The sequence below is a fragment of the Gobio gobio genome (genome assembly GCF_949357685.1).
Source record: "Gobio gobio genome assembly, chromosome: 24".
Lineage (NCBI taxonomy): Eukaryota > Metazoa > Chordata > Actinopteri > Cypriniformes > Gobionidae > Gobio > Gobio gobio.
In genome coordinates this window covers 27,348,190-27,373,469 of record NC_137120.1, presented here as the reverse complement: position 1 = coordinate 27,373,469, position 25,280 = coordinate 27,348,190, and the positions used below count along the sequence as shown (strand labels likewise).

General features: G+C 40.3%; 1 protein-coding gene across 1 annotated transcript; it reads right to left on the bottom strand.

The window, feature by feature from the left end:
• Nucleotides 1–13,550: 13,550 nt before the first annotated feature.
• pdgfaa (platelet-derived growth factor alpha polypeptide a) lies at nt 13,551–23,223 on the bottom strand. Its single transcript, XM_079807686.1, has 6 exons — nt 22,618–23,223; nt 21,498–21,594; nt 18,998–19,105; nt 18,726–18,913; nt 16,918–17,038; nt 13,551–14,263 (listed from the first exon to the last, which is right to left on the bottom strand). The coding sequence occupies exons 1-6, from the start codon at nt 22,678–22,680 to the stop codon at nt 14,253–14,255; spliced, it is 588 nt and encodes a 195-aa protein (XP_079663812.1). The 5' UTR covers nt 22,681–23,223; the 3' UTR covers nt 13,551–14,252.
• Nucleotides 23,224–25,280: the final 2,057 nt, after the last annotated feature.

Genomic DNA, 25,280 nt, shown 5'->3' with positions numbered 1-25,280 from the left:
AGGGCCGAAATCTGTATACCTTTTTCCCTCTCTCACTACCCTCTGTCCTGCATGTACGAGGGTAGTCCTGACCCAGGGGTTATGCAGGAACTGCGTGCGGTGGTGGACCTCGCTCTCTGGGCGACGGAAGTCACTGCACGCTCCCTGGGTCAGGCGATGTCCACACTAGTGGTCCAGGAACCTGGGGCTAAACCTGGCAGATATGCGTGAGTCCGACTAAGTTCGGTTCCTTAACGCCCCTGTCTGTCAGGCTGGCCTCTTCGGCGACGCCGTCGAGTACTTTGCCCAGCAGTTCTCGATGGCCTAGAAGCAGACAGAGGTGGTTTAAAAAAAAAAAAAAAATCCTAATTCGCAGCACCTCTGCCTGCTTGTCGCCGAGGGCGCCCCGCCTGCGTCCGCCTCCGCCCCTGCGAAACCCAGGCAGCAGCCTCCATCTGGGAAGCAACTGCTTGAATTCGTTCAAGAGCAGGACAGCGGTCAAACTGAAATTTTTTCAGAGGCTCCTGGGGCATATGGCATCTGCAGCCGCGGTAACGCCGCTCGGATTGCTTCATATGAGACCGCTTCGACACTGGCTCCATGGCCGAGTCCTGAGGTGGGCGTGGCAGAGCGGCCAGTACCGGGTCCCAGTGACTCCTTACTGCCGCCAAACTTTCAGCCCATGGTCCGACGCTTCGTTTCTCCGGGCCGGGGTGCCCTTAGAACAAGTGTCCAGGCATGCTGTGCTCTTCACGGATGCCTCCTCCACGGGCTGGGGGGCCACGTACAACGGGCATGCAGTTTCAGGTCTGTGGACGGGACCTCAATTGCATTGGCATATCAATTGCCTCGAGTTGTTAGCGGTACACTTGGCACTGCGCCGCCTCAAGGGGCCGCTATGTGGCAAGCATGTACTGGTCCGTACGGACAGCACTGCGGCCGTTGCGTACATCAACCGTCAGGGTGATCTACGCTCCCGTTGCATGTTCCAACTCGCCCGCCACCTCCTCCTTTGGAGTCAGAAACATCTGAGGTCGCTTTGTGCCATTCACTTCCCAGGTGCGCTGAACCAGACAGCCGACGAGCTCTCTCGCCAGTCGACACCTCCGGGGGAGTGGCGACTCCATCCCCAGGCGGTCCAGCTGATATGGGACCTCTTCGGAGCCGCACGGGTAGACCTGTTTGCCTCTCCGGACTCGACCCATTGCCAGTGGTACTATTCCCTGACCGGGGGCACCCTCGGCACGGATGCACTGGCGCACAGCTGGCCCCGGGACCTGCGCAAATATGCGTTTCCCCCAGTGAGCCTTCTTGCACAGACCCTGTGCAAGGTCAGGGAGGACGAGGAGCAGGTCTTGTTAGTTGCACCCTACTGGCCCAACCGGACCTGGTTCCCAGAACTAACTCTCCTCGCGACAGCCCCTCCTTGGCCGATTCCCCTGAGGAGGGACCTTCTTTCTCAGGGACGGGGCACTCTATGGCACCCGCGTCCAGACCTCTGGAAACTCCATGTCTGGTCCCTGGACGGGACACGGAGGTTCTAGGTGGTCTACCACAGGCAGTGGTGGACACCATCTCTTCTGCTAGAGCCCCCTCTACGAGGCGCCTCTACGCTTTGAAGTGGAACCTGTTCGTTGAATGGTGCTCTTCCCACCGGGAAGACCCCCGAAGGTGTTCGGTTAGTGTCGTGCTTTCTTTCCTGCAAGATGGGCTGGAGCGAAGGCTGTCTCCCTCCACCCTCAAAGTGTACGTCGCAGCAATAGCGGCGTATCATGACGCAGTCGAAGGTAAGTCCTTGGGAAAGCACGACCTAATCGTCAGGTTCCTCAGAGGTGCGAGGAGGCTAAATCCTCCTCGTCCAAACTCGTTACTCTCTTGGGACTTGGCTCTAGTGCTCACAGCACTTCAGAGCCCTCCCTTTGAGCCTTTGCAGTCTGTGGAGCTTAAAATCCTGTCGAGTCGTGCCTAGAATTCGGGCCGGCCAACTCTCACGTTGTCCTGAGACCCCGGCCTGGATACGTGCCCAAGGTTCCTACCACTCCCTTCCGGGACCAGGTAGTGAACCTGCAAGCGCTGCCTTCGGAGGAGGCAGACCCAGCCCAGGCTTTGCTATGTCCCGTCCGCGCTCTTGGCGCTTACGTCGACCGGACTCAAAGCTTTCGGACCTCAGAGCAACTCTTCGTCTGTTACGGAGGCCAGCAGAAGGGAAAGGCTGTCTCCAAGCAGAGGATAGCCCACTGGATAGTGGATGCTATCGTCTTGGCTTACCAGTCCCAAGACGTGCCTTGCCCGTTCGGGTTGCGAGCACACTCAACAAGGAGTGTTGCTTCTTCCTGGGCGCTGGCTCAAGGCGCCTCGCTGACAGATATATGTAGAGCTGCGGGCTGGGCGACACCTAACACGTTCGCTAGATTCGAAAGCCTCCGTGTAGAGCCGGTATCTTCCCGCATCCTCGCCCCCAGTGGCCAGTAACGCTAAGTGCCCGTTCTAAGTGTCGGCTTGCCACGCCACTCCCGCCCTCTGGGCCGGATACGTGCGTCTATTTTCTCCAGTTGTGTTCCCCGGAAACGGCTAACCCTGTCGAGCTCCTCCGTCACCCCTGCGGTGCCAGACGTTGCGGCCGTCTGACGCCAGGCCTGCACCTGTATGCTTGTGAAACGTGTGTGTAGGCTGGGTTCCATATGTAGCGGTCCCCTCACGGCTACCCAATATGTGTATTCTTCCACGGTACCAGCTACCCTACTCGGCTAGCCCCGTGTCTTTCCCTTGACAGAGCCCGCTCTGTCGTCTCTGGGCGTGTTCTTTCCCCCCTGGAACCAGGTTGGAACCACCCCAGAGACTGCCATATGTTGCACTACCCTGCCAGGTTAGTCCTTATGCGTATTCTGCCACCAATCCTTCCACTGAAGGACGTGGCTCCGCAGCGTACCATCTCCCGAGACGGGCACGCTTTCCCAGCCTTATCCAATAGTCACACTGGGGGGGTCTTGCAGAAACAGCAGTGACTGACCTCCCTGCTTGGAGCCCTGACTTCCGTACCATCTAAGACGGTCCAGTGCGCTCAAGCAGGACGCTGGAAGGGCCAGCGCCCTGGCGTTTTGGTAGGGATCTCAATTCGTCGATCAGTTCCGACGTACGTCGAACGTGACCGACTGAAAGGGAACGTCTCGGTTACGTATGTAACCCTCGTTCCCTGAAGGAGGGAACGGAGACGTACGTCCTGTCGCCAGGTGCTGTGCTTCCGCTAGGGGGCCGAGTCACTAGTTCGGCTCCTCAGCAGAAAAAAGCAATGATCAAGCATTCCACTTCCTTATTTATACCCGCGCTGCGGGGCGGTGCGTGGAATGCGTGGATCGCATGCCAATCTCCATTGGCTCGTTTTTAATACACTCGAAGTAGATTGGTCTCTGAGATCAGATCCCAATTCGTCGAACAGTTCCGACGTACGTCTCCGCTCCCTCCTTCAGGGAACGAGGGTTACATACGTAACCGAGACGTTTTCTATTCTTCACTGATTTTTTTAGGCAATAGATGAACTGTTAAATGAGTGATCGTGAGACGAGTCCCTTTAGTAGTCTAATTTAACTCTCATATGCTGATGTAATATATATTATAATCTTGACAGGTGATTTTTATACAAAAAAAAAGAAGATCAATATCTTCTTAGTTGTTTAAAATATTAAAGCAATTATCAAAGTTTGATCAAATGATAGATTTTATACACTTTTATGTATATTATAGGTAGACAGGTATATAGACAAACAGACAGACGTTTTTAAGACCAGTTCAAAAGAATTTGGTTCTTACATTTCTCTCTTTCACACTGACGCTCACAAACACAGACTCCCTGCTGTTTGAGTGACTGACGAGCGCAAGTAGAGAGTTCATCAAAAAGCACTTAGCATCCACAACACATCCTCTTATCAGTTCCTTTTATCGCTCTCTCCTTCTTTTCGGCTCTGTCTCCCTCCCTTCTTTTGTCTCAGCGTCTAACAGAGACAAAGTGGGAGTTCCATGGGGGGCTCAGAGATGAGACACATTGTGTGTTTGTGTGAGGGACGGATTGACGGATGGATGAATGCTGTTGGAGAGCGACCATTTAGCTGATAGTGATCAGCCAGTTTAACTCAGATCCCCCCACCCAACTCATCAACCTCCCTCTCTTCTCCCCCTAGCCCTGCACTCGATCCATCCTTTTGTTCCAGACCTGCATGTCTCTACTTCTCCTCATTGTTGCGCTGATTGAGCCTCAGTAGCTCCCCTATCGCCACACACACATTCTCTCTCATCTTGGATCAAATCCTCCATCCCTCCCCCTCCAGAGTATTAACCTACCCTGTTCCTCAAAGTAGAATGTCACAGCTGGACTAATCCTCCACATGCAGACCTGAGACATTGAAGAATCAGACGTAGCACTGCTGTCAGTTTACGCTTCCACTATTGACTGCTTCCAAACCGATCCTAAATGTAAATTTGGTGACCGTATAAATTTGTACACTTCCACTATTGGCTGCATCTTCCAACCTGATCTCGAATTCTGAAACAAGTTGACAATTTTGTATGAAACATACAGTACATATTGTAGGTAAAACGTCACCATGAATACCCCTAAATCTAACCAGAATGAGATTGTATGAATACATAAGAATCTGCAACTAATTTGCCACCAATGCTGTTATGCTTCTAAGTGATAATACGATTATTGCATGGAGGACGATAGAATTGGCGAAGAAAATCTCCAAGTCTTGTACTGAAGCCCTATTTAGAGCCTAGAATTTAAGACACTGTTGATTGTTTTTTATTACTTAAAGGGTTAGTTCACCCAAAAATGAAAATTATCCCACAATTTACTTACCATACGTCGGGTCAGAGGTCACGCGCGTGTGGCCATTACCGGAAGCCAGTGATTATAGTTTATAAAGTTATAAATATGGATATTTTTCTCACAAAAATGCATTGCTTCGCTTCAAAAGGCCTTTATTAACCCCCTGGAGCCGTATGGATTACTTTTATGATAGATGGATGCCCTTTTTTGGGCTTATAAGGTACCATTATATAAGGTACCAAAATATAAGGTACCATTCACTCCCATTATAAAGCTTGGAAGAGCCAGGATTGTGTTCGGCTGAAAGAAGAAAGTCATATACACCTAGGAGGGTTAGATTGGGTGAACTAACCCTTCAACAACCACAAAGAAACCCCTTACAAACACCAAGTCATGCTCTCGAAAACACATTTACCACAGTTAAAATAGCATTTAGCTATCGTGACCACATTATCGTGGTAAAATCACTATAGCCTAAAGCATGGCTCTGAGTGGCTTCTTCCTATAGTATGACTGCAGTAACCGTAGAATACACTGTTGAATCAATCTCAGATATGTTGTGACAAAAGATGTGAGATTACTTGTAGCCCTTCAGTCAGAAAGCTGCCAGGTGGGATAGCTTAAAACAGGAAATGGACATACCTGCCTGGAGGCCTGGATTCACAGCCTCGGATCTTTCATATCAGATCAACACTTTGTGAAACAAAAGCCATTTTCTTTAAGAACAATCAGGTTGTGTTATAGAGACTATATTCAGTTCTACCCTGGAGGAGGAACACTTTCTCTACGATATCAAAAGATGTCAGTTGCTGATGTAAGGATAAAACAAATGAAGTGGTTGTTTATTGCACTCACAAGAAGGCTTTCAGAAGAGAGGGGAAAAATGAGAATGAAAGAAAGAAAATGGGTTGAAATGTGAGTCTGAGAAGCAAATTCCCTGTATCCTTTCCTTTGTTTGCTTCCATCTGAGGTCAGAAACCCGAATCCATCAGACAGTCTGGAAAAGGCCATTCTGTAATTTACACTATTAGCAGCAATAAACCTGATTTCCACACATGACAGAGTTTTTACAGCTGAATTAAGCTTCTGTACTTCAACTTAAATTGCGTGAAACAGATCTCTCTTTTCCTTCTCTTTCTCACTTTCGTTGGGAGGCTAAATTACCTCAGACTTTTCAAAACCTAGTGAACTGCCTCTCTTTTTAAAATATACACAGGCAGAACAACTAGCGCTCCTCACAAGAAACGCATTGGCGACTCAACTAATAATGAATTCCAATAGAGTCTAATGTTAGCATGTTGCTAATGATGCAATACTCTAATTAGCGTAGAAATACAGAGCACCACCTTATGCCATTGCACAGACAATCCTATAAGATCATTACAAATCATACTGTACAACATGCATCTAATACACTTGTCAACTGTACAATGATGACACCTTTGAATTGTAGGCTACGACACAAGTTAGTAAGTGGTAAACAAATAGAGCAAGATAAATCTCACTTTGGCAATGTGGTTTTTATATGCGCTGAAAAAAGGTAGAGGAAGAGGAGAATATGGACGTGGTCATGGCTACTTACTTGACATGCCAATTTTGCAAATGGAGCTTGAGGAAAGTAGTTTTAAAAGTTTTAGCGCCATCAACACACCATTTCATGTTGCATTGGCTAGTCAGTAGACGTAGGTTGTAGCAGAAAACATACTGAGATGATCATGTCAATTTCTGACACTGTAAAAAAATTATCAAATCTATCAAAACTGTCTCACTGTATGACGTATAGGACCAGTCTGGGACAGCCCAAAATTGTACAATGTGTACCGGGAATAACAAGAAGCAGATGGGAGATTACGCTCACAACTGATTCTAATAGCATTTTGAAAATCAAAAAGGATGTATTTTATGTAATATTGAAGCATTTATTATAAATGATTTACCTGTCACTCATATGAGATCGCAACAATATCAGACTACAACGATCCAACAATCCAATCAATTCCCGATGGACAATTTCAAATCCTGTCAATTCACTTGAATATACGTCACAATAAGAAAACATTATCGCAATTTCTGTATCATGCCAACTTTAACATTGGCATCTTGCTAAGAAAATAGCATGATGCTAAAATGCACAGCATATGCAAAATGGTTACTTTTAGGTATTGAATGAAATTTATATAATTTAAAGGGCCCCTTTTTACAAGATGTAAAATAAGTCTCTGATGTCCCCAGAGTGTGTATGTGAAGTTTTATCTCAAAATACCCCACAGATAATTTTATATAGCATGTTAAAATTGTCACCTTTTGAGGGTGAGCAAAAACGCGCCATTTGTGTGGTTCCTTTTAAATGCAAATGAGCTGCTACTCCCGGCCCCCTTTCAAGAAGAGGGCGGAGCTTCAAGAGCTTGTGTTAGCAGCTCTGATTACCTCGCACAGACATGCAATGAAAAAGTCAGAAACTGTTCAGCCTTTTATGTTCAGAGTCGGAAAATGATGGAAGGACTCGCTAAGAAGTGACAGCATGTTGAATGCAACAGGACGTTTCTGAATGGTTAGTTGGTGATTTTATGTAGCTGATGTGGAGTTAACTATCTTCAAGTCATTGATTAGCATATTCTGTCATGATAATCTATAAATCGCGCGTGTGGGAAGATGTGTTGTAAGATGCCTTCAGAGCCAGAGAATAAATGCTGCATGAAGATACAGGTATAGTTTAGTTTAATTACGGTTATAACTTATGTTGTCATCTTGCTTTTATGACGTGCTATTGCATTTGTGTTATGTACTGTATTGCAATAAATGTGAAAAGACGGATACGACAGCTTGAGAAGACTCCTAAATGTGCTCTACTACAACAACTGTTCCTCTTCTCAATATGGCCTGTGTTCCCGGGGGCAGGGTTTGTGTAAATTTTAGGGTTTGTGACATCTCTAACCCATGAATAAGCTTGTTGTAGTCCCTAGCAGCCGTTTGGTGTAGTCCTTAAAAAGCTATTTCTTTAAAGGAAAATATCTAACTTTGAGCGTCGTAACTTTGCAGATGTTGTTTATGCTCATACAGCAACATTACACACTAACTAAAGTTAAAGAAGTGAAATCATAATCAACCACCCCTTTAACATTATAATCGAGTATGCTTCTGGCCTTATACTGTCTACTCTTTGGAACAGCCCTAATGAAAATAAACCATGGTTTTATTATACTAAAAGTGTAGTAACCATGTTTTTTTGGCGGATTGACCACCATTTGTATAACCACAGGTTTACTACAAATACCATGGTTATACTATGGTAAGTGTAGCAAATCCCATGGTCAATTTATGGTTATGGTTTAACTATATTAACTAAGTTTTTTTGGTTTTCTTCGTAGTAAAACCACGTCAAGAGCACACCTGCTAAATCGCTATGTTTTGTTGCAAGTGGACATGTTGGTATAAGTACTACAATACACACCCACACATTCTCATCACAGAACACTTGTACTTTGATGTCACTATCACAACAAAGTCATACTGACATTGGTTCTATTGTGCCTTCAAACACACCCAAACTGGTGGTTTAAAGTAGAGAAAGCGTGTTCAAGTCCTCAAACCAACATGTAACAGCATTTGTGGGTAATACTTGTTATGTAACAAGATCTCAGTCATATGACGTTATTCTGACCTGTCTCTCAGCTAACCACTGTCTACAACAGTTTTGTGTGAACTCTAGTGTCTGTGACAGTAACAGGCAATTAGAATTAGCTCTCATTTTGAAACACTGGGTTTCAGCACAAGCCAATTCTAGGAGCCCCATCAATGTTTCTGGAGCAGCCAGACAGGGGGACTGGACGACCAGTCAGGGCACAGTTTGGTTTAGAGAGGTCACTGTGGTTTGGACATGAATGTGTGTGTTTGTGTGGCTAATGTTTGCTTTGGATATGCCAACACAGCAGCTTCCATCATCTCAATTATCGCCGTGTTAGAAAGAGAGCTGCACGAAATAAGCCAATCAGAATTTATTAGATGCTGATTCATTGTGCTAATTCAAGCTAGCATTGTGCTAATTCATGCTAGCAATGTGTTCAACCATGCAACCATGTTAACAATATGCTAATTCATGCATCTATCTATCTATCCATCTGTTTTTCTGATATACTGCATTGCCTTCAAAAGCGTCAAACTTTAAGCTTTAAGACTACTTTAAACTTCAAACTATCAAACTGAAAACATTCAAACTTCAAGCTTTTAAAACTTTCTGGTCAAAGTTTTTTTTTATCTAGTTAAATCTAATTCCTCATTCTGTCAGCTTGATCCTATACCAAAACACCTGCTCAAAAGCATTCTGCCTTCCCTCATTATACCTATTACCCACAAGATAAATAGATCCCTCATGACTGGTTATGTTCCACCTAGTCTAAAAATAGCTGCGGTCACCACGGTACTCAAAGAACCAGGCCTTGAAAACACAGTCTTTAGTAACTTTAGACCAATATCCAATCTTCTCTTTTTGTCTAAAGTCTTAGAAAAGGTAGTCGCCACATAACTACAGTCCCATTTGGACAAAAACAACATGCATGAGCCATTTCAGTCTATCTTTCGTCCTCTCCACAGTACAAGGACTGTTCTTCTAAGAGTAGTGATTGATCTCCTCCCTGCCTCTGATACTGGTGCCCTCAGCCTCTTTTTTGAACCTGAGTTCTGCTTTTGATACTATTTTCCATTCTGTACTCCTATCTCGTCTAACTGCTATCACTGTCCTTCAGTGGCTAAGCTCATATTTCTCAGACAGGCAACAGTTCATTAGCATTAATAAACACAAATCCCATTCTGTCAATGTTTCCCGTGGAGTACCTCAAGGATCTGTTCTTGGTCCACTTCTATTTTTAATCGACATGCTTCGCCTGGGTCAGATCATCCGGCGTCATGGTCTTATTTTCCACAGTTATACTGATGATACTCAAATATATCGTTCTGCTGAGCCCAATTCTGTTTTTCCACCCCCTTCCATTACATCTTGCCTATACGATCTCAAAGCATGGATGGCTCAAAACTTCTAAAAACTGAATACTGAAAAAACAGAAATCCTGTTAGTTGGACCTAAATCCCTTGTCTCCTCCCAACATGATTTCTCCATTCATATTGACAGAGCTATAGTTTATACCATATACAATCTTGGGGTACTAAATTATGCTTTGAACCCCACATCAATCAGCTTGTTATGTCTTGTTTTTTTTCATCTCCGTAATATCGCCTGTATACGACCTTCCTTAAATCTCAAAAATGCTGAAACTGTTGTCCATGCTTTTATAACCTCACGTCTGGACTATTGTAACTCTTTGTTTTACGGCCTACCCACTAAAACCATTAATCACCTGCAACTAATTTAAAACTCAGCTGCTCATGCCCTTAAATTTAACAAAAAATCTGATCAAATCACTCCCATCCTACAGTTATTGCATTGGCTCCCTGTTATCTATCACACTCAGTTTAAAATACTTGTCCTAGTTTTCAAGGACTGTCATGATTCAACACCTTCTTGCCTTTCAGGATTAATACACCCTTATGTCCCTGCCCGTACTTTGAGATCAAGTTCTGAGAACTTGCTCACAGTACCTACTTTCAAACTATCTACTGTGGGTGGTAGGGCATTCAGTATTTCAGCTCCAAAGCTTTGGAACAAACTCCCACAACACCTGTCTCCTCACTTCAGACCTTTAAAACTGATCTCAAAACTCATTTTTGTACAATATGTTGTTAACTAATTGTATACTTTAAATTTCAGATCCATGCTTGCTTTGGTTTTGTCTCATGTTATATGATCACTCTCTGTCTGCCTGTTCATGTTGTTGTATCCTGATTGTATATTTGTATCTGTCAATATTATAGAAAAAGTGCCCTTGGGTTCTTGAAGGGCGCTATATAAATAAAACGCATTTGGCTTGAGAAAGCCAACTTACTGAAATGCTATTTAAACTTAATATTATCCTACTGGTTTTTTTTTCTGAGACTGAAATTTCTGACTCTTAACTCCTCCTAGAGCTTTAACTCTTCAACCTCCAAACTCAGCTCAGATCTTCAGACTGTTCTGATTTAGGGCCAGATTTACTAAACAGGGCAAATTAGCGTGAGAGCGCAATTCCAAAAAAGCGCCGATGGAAGTGGAAAGTTCTGCATATGATCTACTGACGACACGCAAATTAAAGAACACAGACTCAGCCGGATAATTTCCAAAATGACCAACAACGCAATCTACCAGTTAGCTTTTTTGGGGCGGTAAATAATGCCGCAAACTTTAGTAAATCATCTTACATGAATCATTTAAATACTGTCCTCCCATACATTTTGCGTCGGAAAGGGAAACTCCTATAAATGCATATGCAATAAGGTAACTCGCAAAAATAACCCTGTCCACGCCTTTTCTGTGCTAATTTTTCACTGCGTGTCTTTAGTAAATCCTGACAGTAGTTTTTTTAACGCCAAAAGAGGGTTTGCGCTGGCGCAAGCTGTTAGTAAATCTGGCCCTTACTATTTTCCTAAATATGATGATCAAAACTCCAAGACTGTTCAAACTCCAACTGTCAATATTAAAATTTAAACTACAAGAAGCCCATTAGGCCGTGTGTCCAACAAAGTGTTTTTAGCCAGCTGAAAACGCTAGGCACTCTGCTGAAAATGTCTAGCTGTGGGCGCTTGAGAGCGTTTTGGCAGCGCAGCGTTTTTTTCAGTTGAGACTCTTTTGCATTTTATGATACGGAATATCCGCGGAAGTGTTACTAGTATCTCATTTCACAGATAGTTTGTTTCTGTATTGATTCTATATAAAAATGCCGATACAATGTAAAGTATTTGCTCTGGCTCTTGTTTTAAATTATTTTGTTCTGTTATTATGCTGCTTGTTTTCATCTATTGACGTTGTACAAGCAGAATGTGCCCCCCCCCCCCCCCCCCCCCCACTGTGATTGGACGGCTGGGTGAAAAGTGACAGTGATGAGCGCTACGTTTTACTCAAAGTTGAACATTCTTCAACTCTCGGCGACCAGAAAAAACGGCGAACGCTCAACTCTTGAGCGTGAAATACTAGCTCAGCGCCTCGTTGCGCTTCATTCACACGGGGCGTCTTCAACTTCTGCCGCTTGCAACGCGAGTGAAGCGACGCGACGGAACCCACAATTCAGTTCGGGAACGCATGACATCACCCATTCAAAGTAAATGAAAAGCATTAACGCTGACGCCCCGTGTGAATGCAGCGATAAGGCCCTTTCACACCGGACGCGTCACGGAAAAGCAAAACGGAAAAAACGAATATTTCGTGTGCGAATAGTTCGCGTCAAAACCATTCACATCAGCCGCGACACAAATTTGCAACGTCTGTGACGTTTCAGAGCTCCAACATTCCAAAACATTTGCGGCGACAGCTAAGAAAATATGGACACTATATCATCCAGTGAAGACGAGCTTTTCATTTTATTTAAAAGACCGAATAGAAGGTTTTGGGTGCACCCAGTCTTAAAGAACAGAGAGTCTGAAGAGGCGTATGCTAATCTTGTACAAGAGCTAAAACTTTTTCCTCACCGGTTCCGCATTTACTTTCAAATGTCCGTGGGACAATTTGAGGAGCTCCTCCTGAGACAGTAGCACATATTCACTTTCCATAGTCACGGACACAATTAGGTTTAGAAAAAAATCTACGAGTTTTAACTCAAAAGGTTTATGTTATTGTTGTCTGTAGCATACAGTGGGCAAACACAGCTGCATCTTTACAGCTGTAAACACAACAGCTGTAATCTCGTGAGAAATGCGATACCTGGCAAACGTTAATGTTGATTTAATAGCTAATGACATCAACTGGACATTTCGTGACCTTTGTTTCCTTGTTTATGATTGGTTTGAGCCTTTTCTGTCGCTGCGAGAGTTTTAAAAAATCAACATCGAAACAAAAAAAATAAACATCGTTTTTTTGCTGCAGCATATTCGCGTTCGGTGTGGAAGCATTCATTACACAAACAGCTGATCAAAAAATAAAACCATTGCGCAAATTATTTGTGCGTCAAAATCACGTCCAGTGTGAAAGGACCTTGGTGTTCTAAAAACGCGGCGGTCCCAGTTGGGGTGAAAAGCTTTTTCAGCTTTAGCCAGCTGAAAACACTAGGCACTCTGCTGAAAACGCCACGTTGTGAGTGCTTGAGAGCGCTTTGACAGCGCAGCGTTTTTTTCAGTTGAGACTCTTTGCGTTATGATACGGAATATCCGCAGAATTGTTAATAGTATCTCATTTCACAGATAGTTTGTTTCTGTATTGATTCTATATAAGAATGCTGATACAATGTAAAGTATTTGCTCTGGTTTTAATTATTTTTTTCCGTTATTATGCTGCCAGCCGCATGAAAAAACGCTTTGGTGGACACATAGCCTTAGACTCAATTAAACTGCCATTAAAACTAAATCATCTATCTATCATCTATCTATTTGTTTTCTGATAGACTGTATTGACTTCAAAACCACCAAACTTTAAACTACTTCAAACTTTAAGATTTTAAAACCATTTCAAACTTTCTGGTTTGGCTTTCTCGGGCCAAATTTGTCTCGACTAACTTTTTATCTAGTTATTATTATTATAAGCGCTACTTTTGTCCAATAAGATTTGGAGTTAATTTTCCTGAAGCCATAGGATATATTATGGGAAGTGTAGTTGTTTTGTTCCACAAACTTGTTGCCTCAATAATCAACTTTCACTATATCTCTAATATGTTTAAATAAATCAAGATGTGTTGCATTAATCTCAGTAAGATCGTCTGTAGCATATATTTAAAGTAGACTTAAATAATGGCTTGTCATCCATCGCTTTGATGTGGTTGAATTTGGTTTGGAGAAACATTCCAGATTGGCACGGAAGAGATAAGATTTATCACAATGCTCCTGGTTAGGAAACGGTGTAATGAATGCACATAATCATACTTATCTTTGAGACATATTCATCCTAACACAATATAATATATTCACTTTATTAGTATCAGTTACTGTAGATTGTGTTTTGTTGTACTCGTTGATTCTACGGCATATATAAGAGAAGATCAGTGTTGATAGAAAACTGGCAGTTACAAAAATAAGATGATACAGATATTTGCTGGAGAAATTAATAAAGTTGTGATAGATGCTCCTTTAAAAGGTCGTGGAATCAGTACTTCGACGTCTGCGACTCAAAGTTCGTTTTCAGTCTCTGTCATTGCAGTCTCTGGTTTGTTGTGCTTAGTTCCCCCGGGTTTTAATCCATAGTCTCTCTCCGGGTCGCTTCTAAAGGTGCATCAAAAGTCCAAAGTAATCCAAAAAGGCCGCCCTGATTCACTCATTGTTGAACAGTTCACATCCGCCTCGTCTCTTCAGATGATATCACTCAATGGCTGTCGTGCGCCCAGAGTTATCTGATTGGATGTGATGGCCCTCCTGTGCTTTCTTTTATCCAGTGCCACGCTCACCTTATATCTGCCGAGGAGAAAATACTTAGTTAGCCTTTGACAGCGCACCTGTTAAACTGAAAAAAAAGCTGCTCACAATGGAAGTCTATGGGTGAAGTGTGCAATGGATGAAAAAAAGATTTTATTAAATCACATTTTAATATAAAACTTTATTAGTAAAATTCTGAAATATGATATCAAATATTATTACAATAATATTTAATAATTTCATATTTAATAATATAATAAAAATATGTTGTTGTTTTTTTACTTTTTTTAAGCATGTGACAACAGCACACCTGTTGAACTGATGGGGAAAAAATGCATTCATAATGGAAGTATACCGGACAAGTGTGCATAGGATAGAAATCTGCAAAAAAAGAAAAACGTATATAGCTTTTACTTATTATTTATGTACTTATATTTATATACTAGTATATACTTATTATTTTAATGCTTTTTTATTTATTTATTGTTGTTATCGACTGTTTATTTGTACTAAATAGTTAAAAATTATTACATTTTAATATAAAAACTAAATAAATAATAATAAATATTATATACAATATTGAAATAATTGATTTGCCTTATATAATTTTTTTAATTAAATTAAAATTATAAAATTTGATTATAAAAACTTTATAAATGAATGAATATTTTAATAAAATTTTAACTATAAAAATAATAAATATCATATATAATATATTATTATATAAATATAATATCTAAAAAATATATAAATAATATTTAATACATATATAAACTACTAAAATGATTAATTCTCTCTCTCTCTCTCTCTCTCTCTCTCTCTCTATATATATATGTATATATATATATATATATATATATATATATATATATATATATATATATATATATATATATATATATATATATATATATATATATATATATATATATATATATATATATATATATATATATATATAATACCTATATATATATATATATATATATATATATATACTTACAGTTTCTACGGGGATGGTGTAAAATCGTCAGCTCTCGTTGAAAATTTATTATTTTAGCTGCTTATTGTTTTATTTGTAGTAATTTATTTCTTTTTTTCTAATTTTTCTTACTTGTCTTAAATAATCGTTCAAATAATATTACATTTTAATATTAAAATATAAAAATGACATATAAAAAATCATAAAATGTTGTATAAAGATACTCCCTGGATTGCTCCTACTCCTGACCTTGACCAATAAGTCCACTTGGCTTTCATCTTACTGACTATTAGTCTAAATATAGAACCACTTTTGGACAGTTTATCTCATTTTCCATTTCCTAGTCTTATTTTAGCTCTGGCCTTTGAGCGAAGGACCGAAGGGAAATGACAAGGCAGGAAAAAAGGGTGGAGAGGGAAAAAATAAAACTAGGTGTGGGAAAGCAAACGATTAAAAAGACGGTGTTTAAAGGTGCAATAAGCGATTTTTGAGAAACGCTGTTGAAAGTGAATCGGGCCAAACGTCACAACACACTTGTAGCCAATTAGCAGCAGGGGATGTGTCCAGTCATAATGGGGGAGGAGAGAGACACCATGTCTACACCAAACACGACCGTTGGCCACAACAACTAGAAGCTGTCTACACTAGAGAACACGAAGCAACGTTGCAAAGCATTTGTCCTTCATGTCAGTACATCATAAATAGAACAAGGCATCAGTTTACTGTCAGGGATTTGCCGTGTCGTGCCGCGCCGCATCCAGTGTAGACAACATCACTGATTATAATGGGTTATATTGTCTGTTGTCGCGTCACATCGCGCCGCTCGAGTTCGGTGTAGACACGGTGAGAGTGAGCAAGAGGGAGTTTTGAAGAAAAGAGAGATGGAGTGACCTAAGTGGGAAGGCCTTAGAACTAGTGTTCATTTCGTTAACGAGATCTATGACATAAAATGTAGTTAAAAAATAACAACTTGACCAAAATCACTTCTTGTTTTTGTCGAATAAAAGAGGACACAAAAAATTACAGACTGATTTTAACAAGCCGCTATGAGCTTTCATGCTTACGGTTGTAATTGTAATATGGAATTAATTTACATTTTTTGAGAGAAGTTTCTTGTTTTTCTTCCAATAATAAATTCATGTGTGGACTTAACTTGCGTTACTTTTTTGAAAAACTAGTTTCTTGAAAAACTAGTATTTTGTTGTAAACTTAAAAGTAATGCGTTACTTTACTAGTTACTTGGAAAAGTAATCTGATTACGTAACTCGAGTTACTTGTGCCAGGAAACGTGACAACCACAATTGATATTCTCTTGTGCTTATAGGTGAAAGTGCAATAATTCTAATGAAATCTAAAAATTAATTTCTATTCATTATAATTGATTATCATTTTGAGCAAAATAATCGTGATTATCAATGTAACAATTATGCCACATGACGAAAATGTGTTTTCAAAATGCTCAGGCATTTAGTCAACTAAAACTTGACTAAACAAAAACAGGACAAGGTTTACTAAATATGAAAAAAACTAAAAAGTAGCTTAACTTCAGCTATGATAAAGAGACATTCACTCTTGCATTGCCTGTACGTACATTTTGGGGGAGGAGCAATGAAGGGAGGGGCGTGTTTGTTTGTTTGGGTTGATTTCAAATATCAACAGCGTTTCTCAGAAATCACTTCCTGCACCTTTAAGGGCTGCAGTGCTTACGTACCTGTGTGTATGCGGGACTCTGAGTGATGTTTGGACGTGCACACGCACTCGAGATGATCCTCCAGCTGCACCTGCACCTCCCGGAGCTTTGGCCGCCTGCGTACGTACTCCACCTTGGCCACCTGAGAGAGAGAGAGAGCGAGTGTGGGAACATCCTGAGTTGCACACACACACTCATAACCCTATCAACAGTGTATTTTTCCTCCTGCTTTTCCAGAGGTGAGATAAGGCGAGAGCTAAATGTGACTCGGTCGGTTTCCTGTAACGCAGATGAGCCGCCTCAATCCTCTCTTTCTAAACACACACACCTCATATCATACTGACAGACTCCTTCCCTCCCTGCCAACTCAGCTGCCCTGCAGGCCCATTTATACAATACTTCATTCAGGTCTGAACACTCACACACATTGCTGGCGAGATAAACGGAATAGAACACACCCCACAGCCGCGGCGTAACAGACAGATATTTGCAGCGGTTAACTCAAGGTTAAGGCTATTCGTTAACTAGCCGCGGAAGTCTGGCCTGAAACTCTTTCAGTGTGTTCAGCGGCCCTGAAATTCTCGTTGACACTGTCCTCCCTTTGGCACGTCCTACGCCTCCTCGCTCTTGTTACATTTCAATTTGAGAATTGTGAAAAGCTTTACATGCTGAAAATGAGCCTGGCAAGTGGCAAGCACGGTCACAGCCTAGTGCGCAGGAGATTTACGTCAATGAAGACATATTTCCAATATAAATGTGCTCAGTCAAGGAGAAGAAGGTTATAGTTATGTTTCATTTCATTCTTTAAAAATGATTGTGGATGGCATAACTCGGATAACTTGGTTTTGGAAGAAAAACACCTGAGTTCATAAGACCTTTTACTTTTGACTGCAGATTTTAGTATCTTGGAAAACTGAGCACAGAAAATACATATAAAGACACACACACACACACACACATACATGTACTGTATATATATATATATATATATATATATATATATATATATATATATATATATATATATATATATATATACATATATATATATATATATATATATATATATATATATATATATATATATATATATATATATATACATATATATATATATATATATATATATATATATATATATATATATATATATATATATATTATTTATAAAACATTAAAATGTTTACATTTGTCAATTATTTAAAATAATTATAACTGAATAATAATTTAAATATTTAAAATATAAATGAAACATATTTGTATATAAATTAATAAATGGTATATATAGCCTATAATTTAATATTTTGTACATTATTTTTTATATTTTAAAAAGTATAAAATAATTATAAATAAATAATTTAATATTTAAAATATAGATTATAAATATAAATTAAAAAATAGTATATATATATATATACATTTAGTGTTTTTTATTTTTAAAAGTATTTAAAATAATTATAATTAAATAAAATTTTAAATATATAATAATATCTCATATATAAGCATATATTTATATAAAATTGTAATACATAAAATAATATGTATTATTTATAAAACATTGAACATTTTAAATTTGCCAAATTATTTAAAATAATTATTATTGAACAATAATTAAAAAAAATTAAATATAAATTATAAATATTTCCACTTTATAATAATAATTATAATTTTATGTAATAATTATAATTGTATATAATAAAGGGGGCAAATTATGTATCAAAACTAAAATAGTTATTGAATAATTAAATTTCAATATATAAATATTTGACTATATAAAATATAAAACATAATGCATATATGCACACACACAATCAGATGTGTTTTCTCACCTTCACAGTCCTGTGGTGTTTTTTGGACGGGTGGCAGCGCATGTTGCTGGTGTTGCAGCAGCCTGAGCATCGTCTCACCTCGACACACGGAGGCCAGATCAGAAAGTTGGCGGCCGTGGGATCTACCTGACTGCGTGGGATCTCGTAGATCACTGTGCGAGTCTTACAGACGGCTGGCACTGCCTCCTCTAAACACACAATAGTCCATAAACATACAGAACAACCACAGGTGCTTTGCAAAGTGTACGTAAGCATGTGTGTGTGTGCTTTACCAATGCTTCTCTTGCGTCTAGAGTGTGCGTGTGAGCTCTTGAGGTTCCTGCTGTCATACAGATGCTCCTTGTGGTGGCCTTGCTTAACGTCCTCCAGCACCTCATTCTCTGCACCAAAAGAAGTCAACGAAGCACAAAGTCAACAGTGTTTAAGCAACATATTTTGGCTTGTAAAACAAGCTACCATCCAATGCACAATCCCTCCCTCGCTATTGTGAAGAAAGAGTGCCCTTGAACCTCTTTGTGAACCCCGCCTCCACCAGCCCGATGGAAAGAAATGAAGAAAACCCGGTTTGATTCCTAAGTAAAGAATAAAGGTGTCTGCCAACCTGCCAGCACACTTCATTCGAAAAACTTCCTTTATACACAGATCACAAAGCAAATATAAGCACCACCTGAGGACACACAGAGAAAATCTAGACTCAACAATAAGATGTTCGGAAAGGATTGTGTCATTCGAAATGTTTTAAGGACGTCTGGTTAGTTAGTCTGACCAAAGTGTGCAGTATTTAATCATGCTGTTCTACGGATCCCCAGAGCCATTCAGCCCATACAGCGAGACGACGGGGGACAGAGATGCCCCTGTTGTTGCCCCCGGAAACCGGCCCAATGGAGGAGGAGGGTGGTTTTAATTCAGGCTGGAGCACCGTGTCCGACCGACCCGCTCGGCTTTTCACACAGTCGTTAGCGGAGCAACAGACCTCACAAACGCAAACACTACTTGAGCTTCGGCCTCTTTTCTTTCCCAAACACGCAGACACACACTCGCACGCAGAGATGCACACAAACTGAGGAATTCGACATGAATAATACATTACAGCAGCGCTGGCATTCAGCCGCACTCAACTCATAAAGGCAGCATGACAACAGTATAATGGAGAGAGTCTCTTGACCTCCCTCAGGCACCAGCCACACAGACGCAGCTGTTTGCATTTCAATTACAACGCTTATGGGCCAAATCAAATTTGAGACTCATATCGTTACGGCTGCAGCATTTCCTTATTAGATGCGCTGGAAGTTTATATTTGAGATACTGTGGATATTTTAACCCTTTCGGTTGGGTCTTCGCATTAAAAAAAGCTCCCATTCAGGGTCAGGTGATCCGAAACCAGCCACTTCATAATAGGCTTCCTTAAAGGGATGGTTGCCACAAAAATGAAAATTCTGTCATCATTTACTCACCCATCCACGTTTCTTTCTTTTCTTGAACACAAAAGAAGATATTTTGAAGAATGTTTGAAATCAAACGGTTGACGGTAGCCATATGGAGGTAAATGGCTACCTCAACTGTCTGGTTACCAACATTCTTGAACATTTTGTGTTCAAAAGAAGAGAGAAATTCATACCGGTTTGGAACAATTTGAGGGTGAGTGATGTAAGTGAAGACTGAATTTTCATTTTTGGGGGAACTTTCCCTTTAAGGAAGCCTAGTATAATTTGGCTGGTTTTGGATCACCTGACCCTGAATGGGAGCTTTTTTTAATGCGAATACTCAAATGAAAGCATTAAAATATCCACAATCCCTCAAATATAAACGTCCAGCTCATATAATTTTCATTTTCGGGTGAACTCTCCCTTGAAAAATGAATTGTCGAATTGATGGAAGTCATCATTGTGGGAATAAATAGTCAACAGCAGTGTTGGGGACAGCGCATTACAAGTAACTCAAGTTAAGTAATCAGATTACTTTTCCAAGTAACTAGTAAAGTAACGCATTACTTTTAAGTTTACAACAAAATATCTGAGCTACTGAGTTATAAGTAATGCAAGTTAAGTACATGCATGAATTTTCATTTCCTTCAGCCTTATTATTTAAATGTTGGCGTCAAATGGTTTTTACATATTATATTTTTACACATATTTTTTGTTATTTAAAAAAAAATAATAATCAAGCCCAGCCCAGGTAAGAAAAAGTAACGTAAAAGTAACGTAACACATTACTACTTTTTTATACACTGTAACTTCACATTTTCAAGGGGCATATTTGAGTTAAGAATGTTGGTGCTGCCAAAACGTGGCATCATTTACCAAGTTCAAATGCTGATGCGGCGCCATGAGTCCAGGAGCGGGACTGCGGTCTCTAGGCAACAGGAGCTGAGGCGTTTGGTTTAAACTCGATTAAATGGTGAGGTCAATGAACTTTGAGTGCAGTAAAAGATTGAGTGAGTCTCCCCTGAATGGATCCTCCTAACATTGCACCTCAACACTTTGGCGACTGACATTGGTTGTGTTTCAATGTTTTGAAACAAATATTTTAAGTGAACGAATCAATGACTACAAAAATTCTCAGATTTATCAAGCACACAACCCACATTCTTGTAGTAGTTGCAGTGCTTATTTAGCAACTTGTTTAGCAACCAGCTGGCAAGAATGTTGAGTGAATGTTTCAATGACTCATTCATAAACCTGTCACCACCTGCTATATTGAGATACATATTCATCAACATATTCAGCCTACCCACTCCTGTCAAATAATCAGATAAAAAACAGCAAGATTTACCTAAGAAATCAATCTCCAGGATCCTCTGGAGGTCACTAATGCTGCGGATTTCGCTGTTAGAGAGTCTCTCAATCAGCTCCCGTGGAATTGGCGCTTCCTGTGGAAGAAAACAGGCCTAGTTATTCCAAAATATATAAAAATAAAATGAATGAAAATGCATGTGTTGTGGACCAAACCCCTTAAGTTCTTTAAATATTATTTATTAAAAAAGTATTTGAATACTTTGTAGTTTCATGCTTGCACCACTTGAATTTGAAGTCATTATACCAAAACATTTGTAGAAAATTCTATATTTTTATGGTAACACTTTAAAACACGATTTCATTTATCCTAATTAACTATACTTCTACAGAATTTATTAAGTTAATGTTAATCTCAGCATTTACTAATATATTTCATGATCAAAAGATGTATCTGTTAACATTAGTTAATGTAGTGAACTTACATTAACGAAGGTTAAAGGTGCAGTGTGTAAATTTTAGCGGCATCTAGTGGTAAGGTTGTGTATTACAATTGCCCACCGCTCACCCCTCCCTTTCGAAGCACATAGAGAAGCTACGGTGGCCGACACAGGACAAAAATTTTGTCGTCGGAGAGAGCAGAGTGACTAGCGCTCTGCAGAGAAGTTTGTCCGTTTAGGGCTATAGAAACATGACGGCGCAAAATGGCGATTTGCGACCGGCGGTGTATGTAGGTAATAAAAACATAACGGTACATTATGTAAGGTTTTATACACCACTGAAAACATAGTTCTGTATATTATATTGCATTTCTATCAATAGATCTTTATAAACACTACACACTGCACCTTTAAGTAATGATATGCATTGCTTATAACAAATGTGACCTTACCAATTTTCAACTTTTGCAATTGTATGTAACATTAGTGCAATTATTAGCCTATATTTCTAATAACTTGTGTTTAAAAAGTAGATTTTAGAAAAAGGTTTAGCCTAAATACTACAATACGAATGGTGTTACTGTATTATGAGCATTAAAGTTCTAAAATTGCGTGGTGACAGACCTTCATTCACCATTTATAAAGGAATCTCTCTTTAGTGCGAAACACTGTTCCTCTTCCCCTATCCCAAATGAGTGTGTGTTCAGATGTTGGTCTTACCTCAGCGGCTGCTGAAAGCAGAGAGAAGCAGCAGAAGAGAAAGTGGATCAGCGCGGTTCTCATCTCCCCTGTGGTCCAAATGTGTCCCAGCGCAGGCGAAACCTTCCCGACCGGAGCCGCAAAGATGCTCCAACCGGCGTGGAGCCAGGGAACATGCCTTTCTACAGACAACTCTCTCTAAGGATAAACTCTCCACAAGTCCGTGAAAGCCCTAAAAACGACTCTCTGAAATCAAACGAACTCCTTTTAATAACGTATTGTCGTTTTCAATCCGTTAAAAAGTCAAACCCACAAAACATTGCGCGAGATCATTTCAAACACAAAAAAGAAAACATGAATGAAGCGATCCTTCATCCCTTGACCGCATCTCTTCTGAGTCTTATTTAAAAATTCATAAAATCTAAATCCAATAGTAATAATCCTAGACTCAAAAACATGGTCGAATAAAGACTCCACATTTATCCAAAATAGTCCATTTTTATGCACCGTCCACACTTTGTGTCCTCATATAAAACTGGTTCAAACTTTAACAAGTCTCGCGCGCGTGGAGGGGATCTGACAGTGAATGAACTGGCGCTTCTCTCATCTCCTCAACTTAAACTCAGTGAGCCGCGCGCCCCCTCAGGACGAGGTAATCTCTGCTAACCAGCCTTTCAAGTCACCGCGTCAATGAGCGGTGGGGATTTTGATTCCTTTCAGTGATTCGAATCTTTTCAATCAGTTAAGAAAGATTCAAATCATTAGCCTAAGTGACCGTTGATTACGTCAGTGCCGACGAGTGACTTCAGTCGCTCGACCGATTCTTTAAAAAATAGAAAAAGGTGCTTCACAAATTTGTTCAGAAATGTTCACACCACAAAAAATTGGATGTGTTTAACCTTTCTCAACCTATGAAGACAGAAATTATTTCCACTTCGCTCCACATTTCCTCAATTTGACAAGGACGTGACATCAAGCGTTATGTTTGACAACAAAAAAATGGTAGCGTGCCATTCAGTATTCTTAATACGACTTAAAATCCGAAACAGTGCTTTATTTTCCTTTATTTCGACTGTGGAGGTGAGTAAGCATTGCAAGGTAATTTCCTCTGAGCTATTAGAAAGTTAATAGTTAACACATTTAGTTCAGATTCAGACGGTGTTTACATTAGCCAAGTTCTGTCAGATAGGCTAATGTCTAACAGGAGAAATAGAGGTGAGTCAGTTTCTTGGTCTACTGAAGCCAGTGTTCTCCTCAGTTTTAGATGGGTGAATCCTTAATTAGCCCCACCGAGACAGGAAGCACCACAGACAGACAACTATTGAGGAGAAATTATGAGGAAAAGGCAACACTGACAAGAAAAAAAGGGAAAAGGTGAAGACAGCCTACTACAGGAGGTGAGCACAATGTCCTAGACTTGAAACAATAGTAGATAAATAGACACGGCACACACACTAGCTTTCGAATTGGGTTTGGTGCCGTTTGGTGAGGTAAAAGGGAATAATATAATTCTCTGGAAGCTTTTCATTCATTCCGCACATACCACAGATTGGCTCTCTGAATAAAACACTTGGCATTTTCTTGTTTAACAAAATGCGTTATGGTTGTGCATGTTCCCATTTCATTACATGAGGGTTTGTGTGTGTGACAAGCATGAGTAGCATTCCTGACCCTGGCTTTAGCCGTAAGATGGAGAGGAATGTGTGAGGACCCACACACACACACACACACTCACTGACTAAAGCTTCAGCAGGTGAAGAATCTGGAAATCCAGCATCAATGTAGTTCATGACTGACATCTCAATGAAGACAGAGGGGGGGAAGGGGTAAGAGGTCAGACGAGCTGAACCGAAAGAGCTGATACGGAAAGGCATTTTGATATGTATGCATATCTAGCGACAGTTTGATATGAAGGAAAAAGGAAAAGCAAATGAGAGGACATTTGTTATGGTTGTGGTAAAAATAGGCAGAGAAAAAAGGGACTATGGGAGTTGAAGTCCCTTGAGATCCCGCCTTGCCAAAGAGAATGAGTCACAGCACAACCACATCTACCAGTAATGTGTGTGGGAAACCTCTATGGAGCACGCAGATGCATACTTGTACCTTTTCTGTAAGACAGACACACGGACACCCACACATACCTCGAGCACCAGCGGTCCATGCCAAGCTGGGATTCCTGCCAAAACCAAAAACCTTTGCTCTCCTTCCCATCCATCCAAGCATGAGAATAATAAGTTGAACTTCTATCGTGTACAAACACTGCACACTTGCTAGCTGGTCAAGCTCTTGACTTGAGGGACTTTTAAGGAATGGTTCGGAAATGAAAACTCAGTTAACATTTACTCACCCTGATGTCATTCCAAATCTAGCTTTATTTCTTCTGTGGAATCCAAAAGGAGAATTAAATCAAAGCAATTTTGTTTTAAAATATTATACTTTATGTAGCCTTATGTAGCCTTATAACAAATCTGTAAAAAACTCCCCGTGTTAAAATGCCCAACTTTACAGCAGAAAAATATGTTTACAGCCTGGTACAAAAAGTAGTTTCGGTCTATACAGCTAATTTTGCGCTTCATGACAAATGTGAGGGGGGTGAATTATTTTCAACTCATCCATTTAAATTATATTAAGACTTAAAGGAACACGGCGACTTTATGGGACTTTAGCTTATTCACCGTATCCCC